Raw genomic sequence first — 15,334 nt, forward strand, 5'->3', positions numbered from 1 at the left:
GAACATCCACCTCAGTTCCACTCAGTTAGGTTTGATGTGGTTGTTGCCACAACAACAGGATGTGAGAATAGGGCAGATGGCGTGCGTGCGTGCGTGCGTGCGTGCGTGCGTGCATGCGTACATGCTATGTGTGTATGGGTTGTACACCTTAGCTTCTTCTTTGTGCTCAGCTTCTTAAAACTTCTGTCCTGTGCACACGTGTGTGTGTTTGTTTGTGTGTGTGTGTGTGGGGCACCAAACTACCTTCGTGAGGCCACTGCTATTGAAGCACACCGACAAGATGGGGCCCCCCTCTCTCCATGTGGGGCCCAAATCCTGGACCCCACATGCTTTGACCCCTTTTGCTGGTGAAGTTTTGTTGTTACTGGTAAAAGTAAGTATAAAAACATTTCCTCACTGATTGTTTTGGCTAGGGCACAGTCTAGCATTCTTTAGCTATTGATGGGGTTAATATGAATGGAAGTCAATGGGAGGGCCCCTAAAAGATAATAAGGTGGGGCTGTGTATGCGTGTGCATACAGGAAACAAACAAAACAAAATTAACCATTTTCTTTCAAAATGTCTTTTATTTCAAAAACAGGCACTTGAGATGATTAGCTGTTAAGAAAAAAATGTGAATCCAGTTGCTTTAAAAAAAAGGGAACTCCAGATAACAAAACATACAATATTCTTACAGAAAGCAAAAGCAATCGATCCCCAGAAATTCAGTCCACACACACACACACACACACACACACATAAGCACACGCACAGAATTTGTCAAACCATACCTAGACACACAACTCAGTACCATACCAACAATACAGTACCATAACAAGCATGGTTGATCTGAAATGAATTGTACCAAATGAAATGAATGATTTTCACACTAAAAACATATAGCTTTGAGATGAATGCTGCTTACAGTACAGTGCTAAGGTCATTAGAAGCAGCCATGACAGTGTAGTGGTGCAGGTGCTTGCTTTGAAACGAACGTCTGCTAATGATTACAGACTTTGTGAAAACATTTCCTTTAAAGTTTGTTTCAACTTTATGGTCAGATTGGACCATTCTGGAGGTGATGGAATGTATCCAAGAGCTATACACAACCAGTATCTGAAGGAATTCAGGAACATTAATGACACTGTATTGATGTTTATGACAGCTGTTATAATGCGTCCGTTTTTCAGTTCAGTGTCATTGTTTGGGTGACATGATATTCAAAAAACTAAATGACACATTGTGACAACAACAATCATAAACATCAATAATGTGCCATTAATGTTCTTGACAAGAGTTCAGGATCATTCCAACGCAGGTTACTAAACATGCTTAGCAGTGTAGATTCCTTCATACTTGTTCTGTACAGTGTTACAGAAATTCCAGTATTATAAAGTCAGCTTACTATGTTGTACCTGTAAATTGTCCGCAGCATGACAATTCTTCCGTGCTTTATATTATTGAGGGGTGAAACCTCCAAAATGACATCTAATTGCTCTTTTCACACAGCTTTTACGTAATGTGGTCAAACAGTGCAGGGCTGCGGCTAAGGTTTTGGAGGCCCTAACCCTAACTGGTCAGGAGGCCCCCCTTCATAATTAAATAATAACAATTAATAATCTCAAATTGAATAATGGAATACACATTTTTGAAAGAAAAAACGAGGGGCCTTTTGATAACTAATACATATACTGTATGTTTTGTAATGGAATATGATATTTTTGTCATGAGGTTTTTTACTTACTCTCAATTTAGGAGGCCCGAATTTTGGGTCTAAGAATTTGAGGCCCCAAGCACGCTGCATACTCTGCTTATGCCTACCGGCGGCCCTGACACAGTGTTTACTCTCCTCTTCATCACCTCTGTGTATGCAGTTTGGCCATGTCTTTGGCTGTTCACATAAGTGCTATATATGCTGTGTCACAGCTCCAGGTTCCGTACTCAGTGCTTTGTTTTCTGCTTTGTATAGGAATTAATCATTCCTTCAAAAATGTGTGAATGGACACATTGATACGTATGTATTAAATACGTATGAATTGTGCAGTTCAGTCTTACTTAAGAAGGCGCAAACAGGCAAATGGGAACACTAACAGTCACACACACACACACACACACACACACACACACACACACACACACACACACACACACACACACACACACACACACACACACACACACACACACACACACGCACATGCACACACACACACACAAAGGCAGGGAGAGAAAAAAACGCCCTAGCAGGTTAGTCCCACTTCACATGTGTCATGTATGTTAAAAAGTTCCCTTTCTTTCAGAAAGTTAAAGTGCTTTTAGTACTGTTAACGTAGAGATACACCCCGACCCCACCCAAACCACACTGTAACACATTTCAAGTTGGTTAAACTTGCAAATGAATGTCCACCTGCTGCCTTTAAAACTTCCGTTCACTCAACTTGAGATTCACCATTGTTTTAACTCAAGAAGTTCAAGCAGAGATAAACCTTAAATGGAACAGAATTTCTGAGTTGAAATTACAAAAAAATCTCAAATTAGATAGTGGAAAGATGCCATTGTTGATGCAGCGGGAGAACTTTCAAGTTCAACCAATCTTAAATGCTTTGCAGTGCACCCCCCCTTCCCCCATCAGTCTGGTTCCTCCATTAAAAAGCAGATCCTATAGCAGTAGAACCAGAACTACACAGAACTAGGCCTACAACTACACACAGGTCAGAACTCCTTCAACTGGCACCATTAGATACATGCGTACATTACAGATAGAGAGATATACAACAGGTAGCTTTCCACGCAAAATATCTTCAAGATGTGTGTGGCTTAAGCTGGGCGTAGACTGTGAAATTTTTGCCCGATTTTTTCAGTTGTGGGAATCAGGGTGAGCTTTGTGTGGCATTGTGTAGTGTACATAAGGTTATGACAATTGGGCAGTCATGTGTAAGCGGTTAGGGCGTCAGACTTGTAGCCCCAAGGTTGCTGGTTCGACTCCCGACCTCCCAGGTTGGTGGGAGGAGTAATTAACCTGCATGGTCCCACCGTCCCACCGCACTGCTCCCTTTCAGGCGCCATTGGGGGTTTCCCCTTTGCAAGGGTGAGGCATAAATGCAATTTTGTAGAGTGCAGTGTTCACTTGAGTGCTGTGTCACAATGACAATGGAAGTTCGGAGTTTCCCAGTTGGGCTTTCCCTTACACTAATTGGTTGGATGGAAATCAAATAGCTTACAAATCCTGTTTGCTCCCCTTAGGCTATTGCCCAGTGTGAGTATCCACCACATTAAGTAAGTCTTGTTCATTTCATGTACTTCCGTACTCTCACAGAATTTCCAGTCTGCTTGTTTCGGTTAATGTTCGCCATTGAAGTCTGTGAACTCCACTGCACAACCAGAAATCCAAAGAGAGCTCCAATGCTAGCATTACAGCACTCGTGTACTTGTACTAGCCAGGGCACGCCCTCCTCTAGTCAGGCTAAGAGCAATGCAAATATCGTTTCTGACCTCCCAAAAAAATCGGGAACTCAACCCACTTTGTTGGACACCAGTCCACCAGTTGCAAACCTAGGGAGGCACGTCAATCATTTTGGGAACCGTTAACTGTTATGCTCTTGGTCAGACCAAGTCTCGAAGAGATTTGAAAGTCGTGATAATCAGGCAACTCATGTACCTGGTGGATAATAAAGTTGATAGTGAGAACAGGTTTTGTGAGTTGAACCTTGCGATTCACTTGTACAAGGGTGCGTTTCTACACAGTATCTGGCTAGCTGCATTAGCAACTTAGTTGGGTGCGATGCAGTTTCCCATTGGAAACCAACTAACTTGCTAACTTGTTAGCAACAATGCTTTTGAGGAGCGTGCTCGAGTATGAACAGCAGCTTTTGAATGCCACGGTTGAAAAGAAAAATGGCACAGTGTACGTCCAGCTTTACAGTGATACACAGACAGATCCCATATCAGTCACATGACATGGGCCGCCAGATCTATGTACATCACAAAATTAGAGTACCTTTGTAAAAAAAAGTCATCTGCTACACTCTACAGTGGTTAACAACTGTGTGTTTGTGTGTGTGTGTGTGTGTGTGTGTGTGTGTGTGTGTGTGTGTGTGTGTGTGTGTGTGTGTGTGTGTGTGTGTGTGTGTGTGTGTGTGTGTATTATTATTATTATTTGTATACTTCATTATTATTTCATATCCAAATTGTTTCATTAATGAGCCTAAAACTTGGCCCACTATTTTCTTAACAGTCCCCATAAAAAGGTTTGGGTTTCCAGTGAATACAGAAAATACAGAAAAAAATACAGAAGATATTTCTGAAACATTTACAAAATAAAAATCCAGAGTCCATCCACTAAGCCACCTTCACCTCTTTTTGGCGCAGATTTCCTTGATAATCCAGACACCCTCACTCCACAGAGGGGTGACACTCATTCCTAGCCTGTCAATGTGTTAATGTGTGTGTGTGTGTGTGTGTGTGTGTGTGTGTGTGTGTGTGTGTGTGTGTGTGTGTGTGTGTGTGTGTGTGTGTGTGTGTGTGTGTGCATGCATGCGTGCTTGTGCACACTTGTGTATACACACATGTGCGCACTTGTGGGTGTGTGTTTAGTGTGTGTGTGTCAATGCACACTGTGTGTGTGTGTGTGTGTGTGTGTGTGTGTGTGTGTGTGAGTGTGTGTGTGTGTGTGTGTGTGTGTGTGTGTGTGTGTGTGTGTGTGTGTGTGTGTGTGTGTGCATGTGAGTGAGTGAGCGATGTATAAAGCAGCTGAACTTTCATGACAATGTGATCTTTGATTCGCCTCATTTCTTTCGCTTCGAACATGAACCCACTCAGTTTACCCACTCTTTCTTTTCTTTCTCTCTATCTCTCTGACACTCTTCCACTCATCTCTCAGTCACTCTTTCGCTCTACAGTATCTTCAGCCTGAGACGGCATGTTTATGCATTTCAGTCTTACTCACGTCTTCAGAAAACCACCCAGAGTCGCCCCCACTTTTCTCCATTCTCCCCTGACTTTGTTGTTTATCCCCCCCCCACCCCCGCCCCCTCTTTTTTTTACTTTTTCATGTTAGCTCCTACCTTCCTACCTCCCACGCAACAGTAACTCCCATACGTTTTGCATCACTCTCTCTCTCTCTCTCTCTCTCTCTAAGGCCACGTTGTTCACTTGTTCAAAACATCATTCACTACATACAGCCACTTTGTGTTAAACTTAACGTTTCCCCTTTCCATGCGACATCCATGCCGGTTTTGCCAGATGTAAGATAATTATCGCATTTATACCATAATTTTGTCCATTTTGTCCTCTGTATGATAAAGAAAAAACATGATAATTTCAGAGTTGTCATTCAGTTCATTTAGATGGCTTGAAACAACAGTTTGGGTCTCAATTTCCTCCCAAAAAGCCCCCAAAAATGATAATTTTAAGGTTTTGGTGCAATAATTTAGCATTTTCTGGCAACACTGTCCATGCCACTTACAAGGCGTTTAGAGTAGGACCTTGCAAGGAACAATCATGGTACAGTCACGAAAACACGATACAAAAAACGAAATCAGTAGCTCCTACTGTAGTGCACAAGTTTTCGTTTCCTTCCTTCCTGCCTTTCCTTTCGTTTCCTTTTTTTCCTTCCCTACTGTATTTAGTGCATGACGTAGTGAACGAGTGATGAACATCTTTGATTCAGTATTCGGGTTCCCTCTCTGTCTCTCTCTCTCTCTCTCTCCCACTCTCCGACCCCTTCCGCTCCCTCCGATCTTATACGTTGCTAATGCGAACGCTAAGTGGGCTGCTATCTCTGGGTCTTCCACCACCACTAACACAGCCACCCCCGCCCACACCCCCACCTCTCTCTCGCCCCCTCTCCCTCTCCCTCTCCCTCTCCTCCCGGTACCTCTCCTCCAGTCTCATCTTCTCCAGATCCCCCCCAGACTCCTCCGACCCCAACCCCGTGCTCACCCCGCCACCACTCCCCCCTCCTCCTCCACCACCACCACCTCCGAGTGTCTGCACGGCCGGAGGTGACGACGTCGACGATGACAGCGACGACGAGTCCGGCTTGAAGAGGGGCGGCGCCTTGGTCTTGGCCACCTTGTCGAAGAAGGCGAAGTCGGCCACGTACTTGCCGGAGGGCGAGAGGGAGACCACGGGCGGGAACTCGTAGCCCCACAGGATCTCGTCGGGCAGGTAGCTGGTGCGCACCTGGCAGGTGGCTGAGGTGGGCTCCACCGTGGCACTCAGGATCACCAGCAGCTCAAAGTCGGCCAGCTCGGGGTCCGTCCAGCCACCGCCTGGTGAGAAGGGGAAAAGAAAAACCAGGTGAGTACAGAGAGAGAGAGAGAGAGAGAGAGAGAGAGAAAGGCAGAGGGAGAGAGAGAGGGAGGGAGAGAGAGAGAGAGAAAGGCAGATGGAGAGAGAGAGAGAGAGAGAGGGAGGGAGGCAGAGGGAGAGAGAGAGAGAGAAAGAGAGAGAGATAGAGAGAAAGAGAGAGAAAGGGGGGAGTGGGAGAGAGAGAGAGAGAGAGAGAGAGAGAGAGAGAGAGAGAGAGAGAGAGAGAGAGAGAGAGAGAGAGAGAGAGAGAGAGAGAGAGAGAAACCAAAACGTGTGTAATTTCGTAAACTGTGTCATAGTAGTGAATGGGAAAAATGAGGAATCGAGAATTCTTTTACGGGTAAGACCATAGTAGAAGTGTTTGTGTGTGTGTGTGTGTGTGTGTGTGTGTGTGTGTGTGTGTGTGTGTGTGTGTGTGTGTGTGTGTGTGTGTGTGTGTGTGTGTGTGTGTGTGTGTGTGTGCAGGCGCGGTTCTGGCATAGAGGCGTTGCTAGGCAACCGCCTTAGGCCCCGCCTTAGCCCCCCAAATTTAGGGGCCCCCTCTGACTGGGAGCGGAAAATTTCACATAGTAATTGGGGCCCCTTTGGACAGTAATTCACAAATAAATGCTAATTTTCATAAATAATGAATTTTGTATGTTTAAATTGGAAATAAGAGCAACACAATACATTACAAACAAATACAGATCCTGTGCACACCCCTCTCTTTCGTGTTAAAATGGAATATTCCATCCATGCATGCCATGTGCGCGAGACGAGTTCCAAAACATTCGCTACGTTCCCACACAACATGCCTGCGCATATCTGCACAGCTCAAATGCGCACAATGCGTAATTACGGCGCATTCGGAACGCACTGTGAGTGCGCATTGCTGCCCATATATGCGCAGCGGGTCCCTCCGCGAACGCGCTGAAGACGGAAGCGACTCAAGCGAGGTGACTGACATTTCTAGGTGGTGACTCGAGCGAAGCCGTGTGAACTTCGAATCGGCAACAGTATGAAGCGCCATTATCCATGTGGCAATACAAAAAAAAGAAGAAGGAAGAGGCCCAACAAAAAAGAGATGCCCTTCCGAAATTAACTAGCTTTTTTAGCGTCACAACACCAGTACGAACACCGGTACCGGACCCGAATGTTTTGGTGGAGGAGTAGGAGGAGGTGCCACTGGATCCGGCTGTTGATACAACAGGAGGTGGAGGAGAGGAGCTGGTGGTGGGGAAGGAGGATTGCAAGCAGACATGAAAATGTTGTGCTTTCCTGAATATGGATACCACTATGCGTAAATGTTTTAAAACTCCAACATCGGTAACTTTGGATAACCCACGACATGACATGTTAGAAGCCTGAACTATCTCCGTGGATCCAGAACCATTGACAGCCGTGCCGACAAGGAAGCGGTGCCCTACAGTAGCACTAGCAGGTCGACTACTGTGGCTATCCCCACTGATGGATCTGTGAATGACCGCGGCACTGATAAACCCAATCAGGTTTTGTTGAAAGAATACCTCGTGAGATATTTTGTTTCGAAAAGACATTACTTTTCCTCTAGCTGTGAACTGGGATTGGCTCGAGTAAGTTATTCCATTGAAAAGGACGCAGCCTTTTAAGCGCTTGCAGACAGTGCATCGGTTACTGTATCTTCAGACACACAACCTTCTCAATCTCTCTGAAATGATTTCAGAAACATGCTATCGAACTTTGGAAAGGCTTAAACAAGCATGCAGCTTTCAAGGAACATTCAGTAACTTGACGCGATGTGGCGAGATTCAGAAAAGCGCAGAACAGCTGACATGTCACCCACGGCTCTACATGTAGATATGCTGTAGTTTTTATTGGCTAATCAACTGCGTTACTTGGCGATATTGCTGGCTAGTTCTGGATGCTAACAGGAGGTGATGTGGAAGTTCAGCCTGGAGAAACGCCGACGTGATTGACAAAAGAATGCGCACTCTACTCATAGTAAGTCACTGTGTGTGTGTGTGTGTGTGTGTGTGTGTGTGTGTGTGTGTGTGTGTGTGTGTGTGTGTGTGTGTGTGTGTGTGTTCGCGTGTGTCTGTGTGATGGCAATTGGAACTATTGCTACTATGCCTCAGTTGGTTGCTTTGAATTTCACCCGCCGTGGTGTTTTGTTTTGTATTCAGTTTGAGATGCTTGCTGCTCGGCATACCATACGTCATGTGCACACACAGTTGGGTGTGGTGGCGGTGTTGGCATTTGGGCAAAATGCAGCTACTCCTCTGTTGGTTGTTTTGAAATGCGTCGTCAGAGGTGCATCTTGTCACCAGGCTAGAGAGGCAGGTGTGTGTGTGTGTGTGTGTGTGTGTGTGTGTGTGTGTGTGTGTGTGTGTGTGTGTGTGTGTGTGTGTGAGAGAGAGAGAGAGAGAGAGAGAGAGAGAGAGAGAGAGAGAGAGAGAGAGAGAGAGAGAGATGATGCCCATGTGTAATTGATTGATGCGCATGTGAAGATTGCAATGTTGAATATGTCAACATTGAATACTGTCTAAATTAAAGCAAAACTGTGCCCAAGCACCACAAGGCCTTCTGACTGTTGTAGAGAACTTGGTTTTTGATTTGTGTAGATGCTGTGAGCATCTTCCCTAAGCAAGCCTATTATTATTATTATTTTATTTTTCTATTTTATTTTTAAGGGGGGGGGGGGGTACAGACTTGGGTGGGCCGATGGGCCCCCTAGCTAATTTCGCCTTAGGCCCCCAAATTGCTAAGTCCGCCACTGTGTGTGTGTGTGTGTGAAAGCTGGCCGACTCAGGGTCCTTCCAGCCACCACCTTCAGCGAGAGGAGAGGGAAAAAAGATGAACAGAGAGAGAGAGGGAGAGAGAGAGAGAGAGAAGGAGACAAAAAAAGAGGGCGAGAAAAAATGAGGGAAGTTAGACGGGCCTGCGGAGGGGCAGGGGGCGGATTGAGAGAAATATTTAGGCCTACTGAATATTAGAGCGAGACAGAGACAGACAGAGACAGATAGAATCAACCAGATCTGGCTATGTAAATCTCCCACGTGAATAGTGAGTGCAGGACATATAAGAAAGGAATTTTTTAGATCATATTTTCAGACAGAAGAGGAACACTAAAAGGTAGTAATCACGGGCGTAAAATTGCGTATGGACACTATGGACGTGTCCATACCAATATTTGGATACGTTGAAATTGTCCATACCAATTTTGAAGGGGTAATTGCACGGCAGTCGGAAAATAAATGTTTAACTTTACCCTAATCAGTACCTTCTGCCAAAGACGGCGTGTCATTGGTGGGGACAGCCTTGCTATCTGTGATTGGCTCATCTTCCTGCACTAGTTATCGTTGCTAGGTTGGTAGCTAAGCGCGTGGGGACAGCAGAATGACAGCTGACGAGAATAACAGAAATATTCAGCTCTGACGGAATAACGGGAAAACAGCTGCCAACGTATGGTCTACTGGTATACGCCGAGTCGTCATGTCTGCCTCGGGCAGGAAAAGGAAACTGACGGACATAAGAGGCTATTTCACCAAGTCAGCGGTAAGTTTATCACAGAACAGCCTTAAAAACCTGTTCGGTCACGTCCCCCCTCAGTGAAATGTCGCTTCACACACTGTGGAGGCGGACGTCCGAGCTGCTAAAATGACATCTAAGTTTTGTTTAATGCTGTCTAAGTAGCTGTAAATGCCGTGGCTTTAACGGATAGGTGTAGAAATGCACCGCGAACTGATTGCACAAAACGTTTAGACCTCATTACTCTGATCTGATCTGTCTTGTTTTAAGCTAGTCGGTTAATGCTACGGTCACAGACATAGCCTAGATCTATGGCTACGGTTAGCATCTTAGAACTCTGTAATGATGACAACAAACTAACCGTATTCATTGATCAAATACAGTTTAACGTTCAATATTCCATAGGTTATAGACATACTGTGTTTTCGTGGATGCTACATTTGATTAAACGGGGTCGGGCTAAACATGTTACATTTCTTGTCACTTTCCTCATTTAGAAGAAGTAAGCCTACCGGTAACTAAGTTGCTACGAGTCATTGCGTGGCTACTGATATGACTTTTATGAAGACATCCTGTATTCTGTATATGCTACAAAAGTATTGATAGGGTCCCAAAGAAAAACAAATAATAATCTGTCATTATCATGCATTGTGTTCTACAGCCACAACAAGACAACAGCTCTGCAGGTCAGCCACACCACAACAGCTCTGCAAACCTATCTCCACCAGCCAGACAGGTAGGCCTATACTGTATTTCATGTGGCTTTCAAATGTGCCATTGACAGCTTAAATGAACTGTAATAATCACATAATGTTGAAGGCAAATTCAGACATTGCTCTACTTGAATAGGATGCACCAACAGCAGATGTAAACTGTGTTATTATTATTTGTAGTAGGCTATTATTATTCATTGGGTACAAAAGACAAAAAAAAAAATCTGTCATGTAAGTTATGTCTCACTGTGAATAACCTGAACAAGAATTAATAAAAATTTTGCTGGACCTTAATATTTTGACTACTGGTGTTTTATTTTTGTGGGAACTGTACAGAGCTGATAAATTCTCACTGGTAACTATAATGGTACTCATCTATGCAGTGTGCACTTAAAACTTCATCAGTTAATTTACACACAATTAAAATCAATCAAAATGCCCCAAGACTGCAGCACCCAAACTCATATTACCTGCTTTACTTACACAGATCCTGATTTTTCAGAAACACGTAATAACAAAACATCTTACACATGCCAGACACTTTAATTATTTGCTTACAAAAAAAAAATCTCAATCTTGCCAATCTTGTGCCCTGTGAATCAAAAGGGTTTTGTCACTATCCACCCCAGAATTGGTTTAAATGCTGGAAATTGCGTCTAAAAAATGCATTTTTTTCTGGGAGAGAACCTCCAGACCCCCCGCTAAACGCAAACTACGGACACATTATGTCCCCACCAATGTCAACAACATTGTTACGCCCTTGGTAGTAATAGAAAACAGATACAAGAAAAGACAGAGGAAGGAGGGAAACCCAGAGAGAGAGAGAGAGGAACAGGTGAAGGAGAAGAGAGAAAAAGACCATCAGGCAAAGAGATACGATAAGATAAGCTTTATTTCCTGTTTGCACAGAAATTTGTCTTGCATGACACTTCTCCACAATACCCATGTACACATAAAAAAAACACATAAAACACAACATGGTCTCTAGAGTCAGGTCATCTAGGTCCATAAGCTGTTAGGGCAGCACAGTCCAATAAATTAACTTTAAAAATCTGAAATATTCCTGAGTGGTGGTTAAAGAAGAAGAAGAAGAAGAAGAAGAAGAAGAAGAAGAAGAAGAAGAAGAAGAAGAAGAAGAAGAAGAAGAAGAAGAAGAAGAAGAAGAAGAAGAAGAAGAAGAAGAAGAAGAAGAAGAAGAATGCATTCCATGCAGATGTATGCAGTCTGCTGTTCTCCCCTTTTGTTGAGTAATGCTACAGTATAGAGGAAGAGGACACAAAAAGAGATGAGCTGAAATGATTCCCTGGAATGATTCCCAATTATTGAAATAGAAGAAACTTTCCAAATGAAAATGACACTGACACAATCAAAATATTTTTGCAGTGGGTAGTGCAATGCTGTAGTGATCCGTTTAAAGCTACGTCATCACTGTCTGCGTGCGAAAGGTTGACTCAAACACACACACACACACACACACACACACACACACACACACACACACACACACACACACACACACACACACACACACACACACACACACACACACACACACACACACACACACACAAAGACAGTGCAGAACCTAAAGAGAGAAGACCTGCAGTCCTGGCAAGCATGTATGTTTAAAATGCTAGTTTCTGGCTAGTTTTTTGACAAACGTGCGGTACATGGTCGATTCTGCAATGCGCACGCAGTCCAATGATGTCACATCTGTGTACAAACAGTAAAGGGGACTATTCCTTTGGGACAACACTGATACTCAGACTTCCAGCTCGGTGTGAGTCACTATAGTATACAGCACCTCTCTGTGGAGATTTCCAGGAAGTGCAGAGGAAAGACCCCCAGTCCCACAGTACAGTCAGAGGTTTCGCTCTCTCCCTCTCTCAGGTGTGTGTGTGTGTGTGTGTGTGTGTGTGTGTGTGTGTGTGTGTGTGTGTGTGTGTGTGTGTGTGTGTGTGTGTGTGTGTGTGTGCGTGCGTGCGTGCGTGCGTGCGTGCGTGTGTGTGTGTGTGTGTGTGTGTGTGTGTGTGTGTGTGTGTGTGTGTGTGTGTGTGTGTGTGGCAGTCTAGGCCATGTGCATAGGCTGGTAGTCAGTGGACTCAACATCAGCTAGGACTAAGTAAAAGAAATACTGCTCAATATCAGCTGTTATAGGGAGCATGTTCATCTGGAAGAGAAGATGTTTCCTGTATCCTTAATGATGCATTTCCATAACAAGATGTGTCTTTTGGTCAAAATAGTTGTTGGATTATTCATCATATTTGGTTCCTATTGATTTTAACTTGTAATGTGGAATCAAATAAAGTACATAAAATGTCAGGTAAAAGACAGGCAACACAGTCTTGTCCTTCCCTTATTGTGCTACAGTATACACGTCAACATAACATAACATAATTTCAATCCTGTGTCTATTGTATTTGTTTCATCATATTGTGTAGAGTGTAGATTCGTACAGAAATGAAGGGTCTATTTGCAAAACGGTGTAAACAACATTTTTTGACTTTCGCATTTTATTATTGTAAAAGACTGTTCAGACGTCATTTCATCTATGTGCAAATTCTTGGCATTAAAATATTTTGAGAACATACTTCTTAAACCTATGTAAAATGACTTTAGTTGCAAAACGGTATATCTGACAGAACACTTTATTTGCAAAACGGTGTATTCGCCATAACACTTTATTTGCAAAACGACGTTTTATTTGAATCTCGGATGACATGAGAAGCGCGGGGAAGCTGCGCTAACTGCCCTACTCTATCATCATTCAGCTGACAGAAATAAACAAAGAGGATCTGATCGGAAAAATAACTGAAATTGTGCTCACAGCACACGACGACAAAGTATTCAAATTAAACGGCAACACTTGGTCTTTTATGAGCTCCATGAGCACCACGACGCACGAGGCAGCGGAGTTCAACAGGTGTAGACCTGCCAACGTGAGTTCCAACATCGGAAGCTTTTGGGGTGGAGCCGCGGTGAAACCAGTGGCTGTTGTTTAACGGAGAGACAGAGGGAGAGAGAGCACCACAAACTGTATTGAGAATAGCCTACCGCGATTGGTCCAGGAGATGGGTTTTCAACAGGCGAGAAACCCGCGAAAACGGCGAGTGTTGAAGTTGTGTCCTATACTCCGTTGACAGTCTACTGCCATGCCGAAATATCGGACCGACAGCTGGGGACACGCTGCCAAAAACGTCCGTGGTGCGTCGCTTATATCGCTTTGCAAAAAAATAAGAATGTTCAATAGTTGTGTACAAAACTACCTCATAATTTTACTATTTCATGTATCTACTTGATTATTGTTAACCAGGTATTGTACCTAGGGTTCCGTTCGTTCATGCAAAATAATTTTGCTAACTGGTTGAAGCTATTTGGTCAGAGATTTTTTTTAAGAAGGGGAGCTAGGACAGAATCGTTAGGTGTCCATAGAAATCAACGGTGAAGATTCGTAACGCAAATATGGCGTCTACCCGCACATCTCTTGCCTTTTTGGTAACAAGAGCCAATGTGCCTGCTGAGCTGCGTTGCCAGTGATCCAATCATCTGGCTGCATCGGCGCACGCAAATTGTTGCGCATGCTCAGTTCTGAAGAGCTGTCGCTCCCATGCCGTTATTGAACTACTGCGCCTGCGCGCTGTCAAAAAAACATGTGAGAAAGGTGGTTTGAAAAGTTTTATTTTAACTCACGTGACACAACTAAGCATTCTAGCTTAATCAGTTTTTCACAGTCGTTTCAACTATTTCACAACCGCTGGGTTCCCCTCCGTCCTATACTCAGTTTCCCCATTCATTTTCCCCATTGACTCTCAGATCTGGTCTACTTAATCGCGAAATAGCACTCCGAAGGCGTCACCAAGATGGCCGCCATATGTCCCCTCTCAATCTAAACTCTCTCTGGTTTGGCAGCATGACGGCAGATATGCTGCATATGGGTATCAGTTTCCACTAATTTTTACCCACTTTTATGACCCTAAGTTGATAATAATACATAATACATTTTCGAAACATGTGTCATTAGCCTTCAATTAGCTCAAGAAATACTCTGATGAAAAACATTTGTAAATGACCATGATAGTTAATGCAAATAAAGCCTTTATAGTTAATGCAAATAAAGCGTTTTGCAAATAAAGCCTTCAAATGTACTTGGCCAGTGCAACTGTGGTAATTCAAGCCCTCTACAATTGTCACATAGTGCAGTCCCATACGCCTATACTATAATGTACAGTTAAAAAGCAGCGTTAATTCAACATTTACTGTAGAGCGTCTAGGGACTCTTTTGGAGTGTATTTTCTCCCACAGTACTTTGTGTTGAAGTTTTGAATTACCGCAGCAGTTTTACTGTGTGGGCTGCACGTTTGGGAAAGCCTTGTGGTCTGTAGTAGGAAGTGCATGTAGCCATCACTTCCCATACATGATATGCGATACAGGCACGGACTGCTGACACAGAGACGATAAAGACGAGGGATACTACCTCCTACGTGATTTTACATTATAACATCACAGTGGTGACAGCGTTCCTGTGTGTGTGTGTGTGTGTGTGTGTGTGTGTGTGTGTGTGTGTGTGTGTGTGTGTGTGTGTGTGTGTGTGTGTGTGTGTGTGTGTGTGTGTGTGTGTGTTTGTTTGTGTATTTTCTTTATGAACCCTTATTTCAGATAGAGACAGTGACTGACAGGACATAAGTGGGTGTAGGGTTGGGTAGTGACCCAGGCCGGATTCGAACCTGGGTCTCCATGGGTAAGCTGCCCGTTTATGGAATAGGGCATTAGTACAACATGCAGCACAGCACCCCATTGCCTCTTTTCTTTCAAGGGAATTAAATAATAATTTACTAATATTGATA

At 43.9% G+C, this 15,334-nt stretch overlaps 1 protein-coding gene across 1 annotated transcript in view; it reads right to left on the minus strand.

The window, feature by feature from the left end:
* Positions 1-5,829: 5,829 nt before the first annotated feature.
* Positions 5,830-15,334, minus strand: part of kcnj10a (potassium inwardly rectifying channel subfamily J member 10a) — a gene marked incomplete at its 3' end in the record, with an annotated part of 64,507 nt that continues 55,002 nt past the window's right edge. Inside the window, exon 6 of the mRNA XM_063186457.1 lies at positions 5,830-6,251. Within this exon, the coding sequence (XP_063042527.1) occupies positions 5,830-6,251 (422 nt within the window). The remainder of the gene's footprint in view (positions 6,252-15,334) is intronic.

This window comes from Engraulis encrasicolus, chromosome 21 (genome assembly GCF_034702125.1).
Source record: "Engraulis encrasicolus isolate BLACKSEA-1 chromosome 21, IST_EnEncr_1.0, whole genome shotgun sequence".
Classification (NCBI taxonomy): domain Eukaryota; kingdom Metazoa; phylum Chordata; class Actinopteri; order Clupeiformes; family Engraulidae; genus Engraulis; species Engraulis encrasicolus.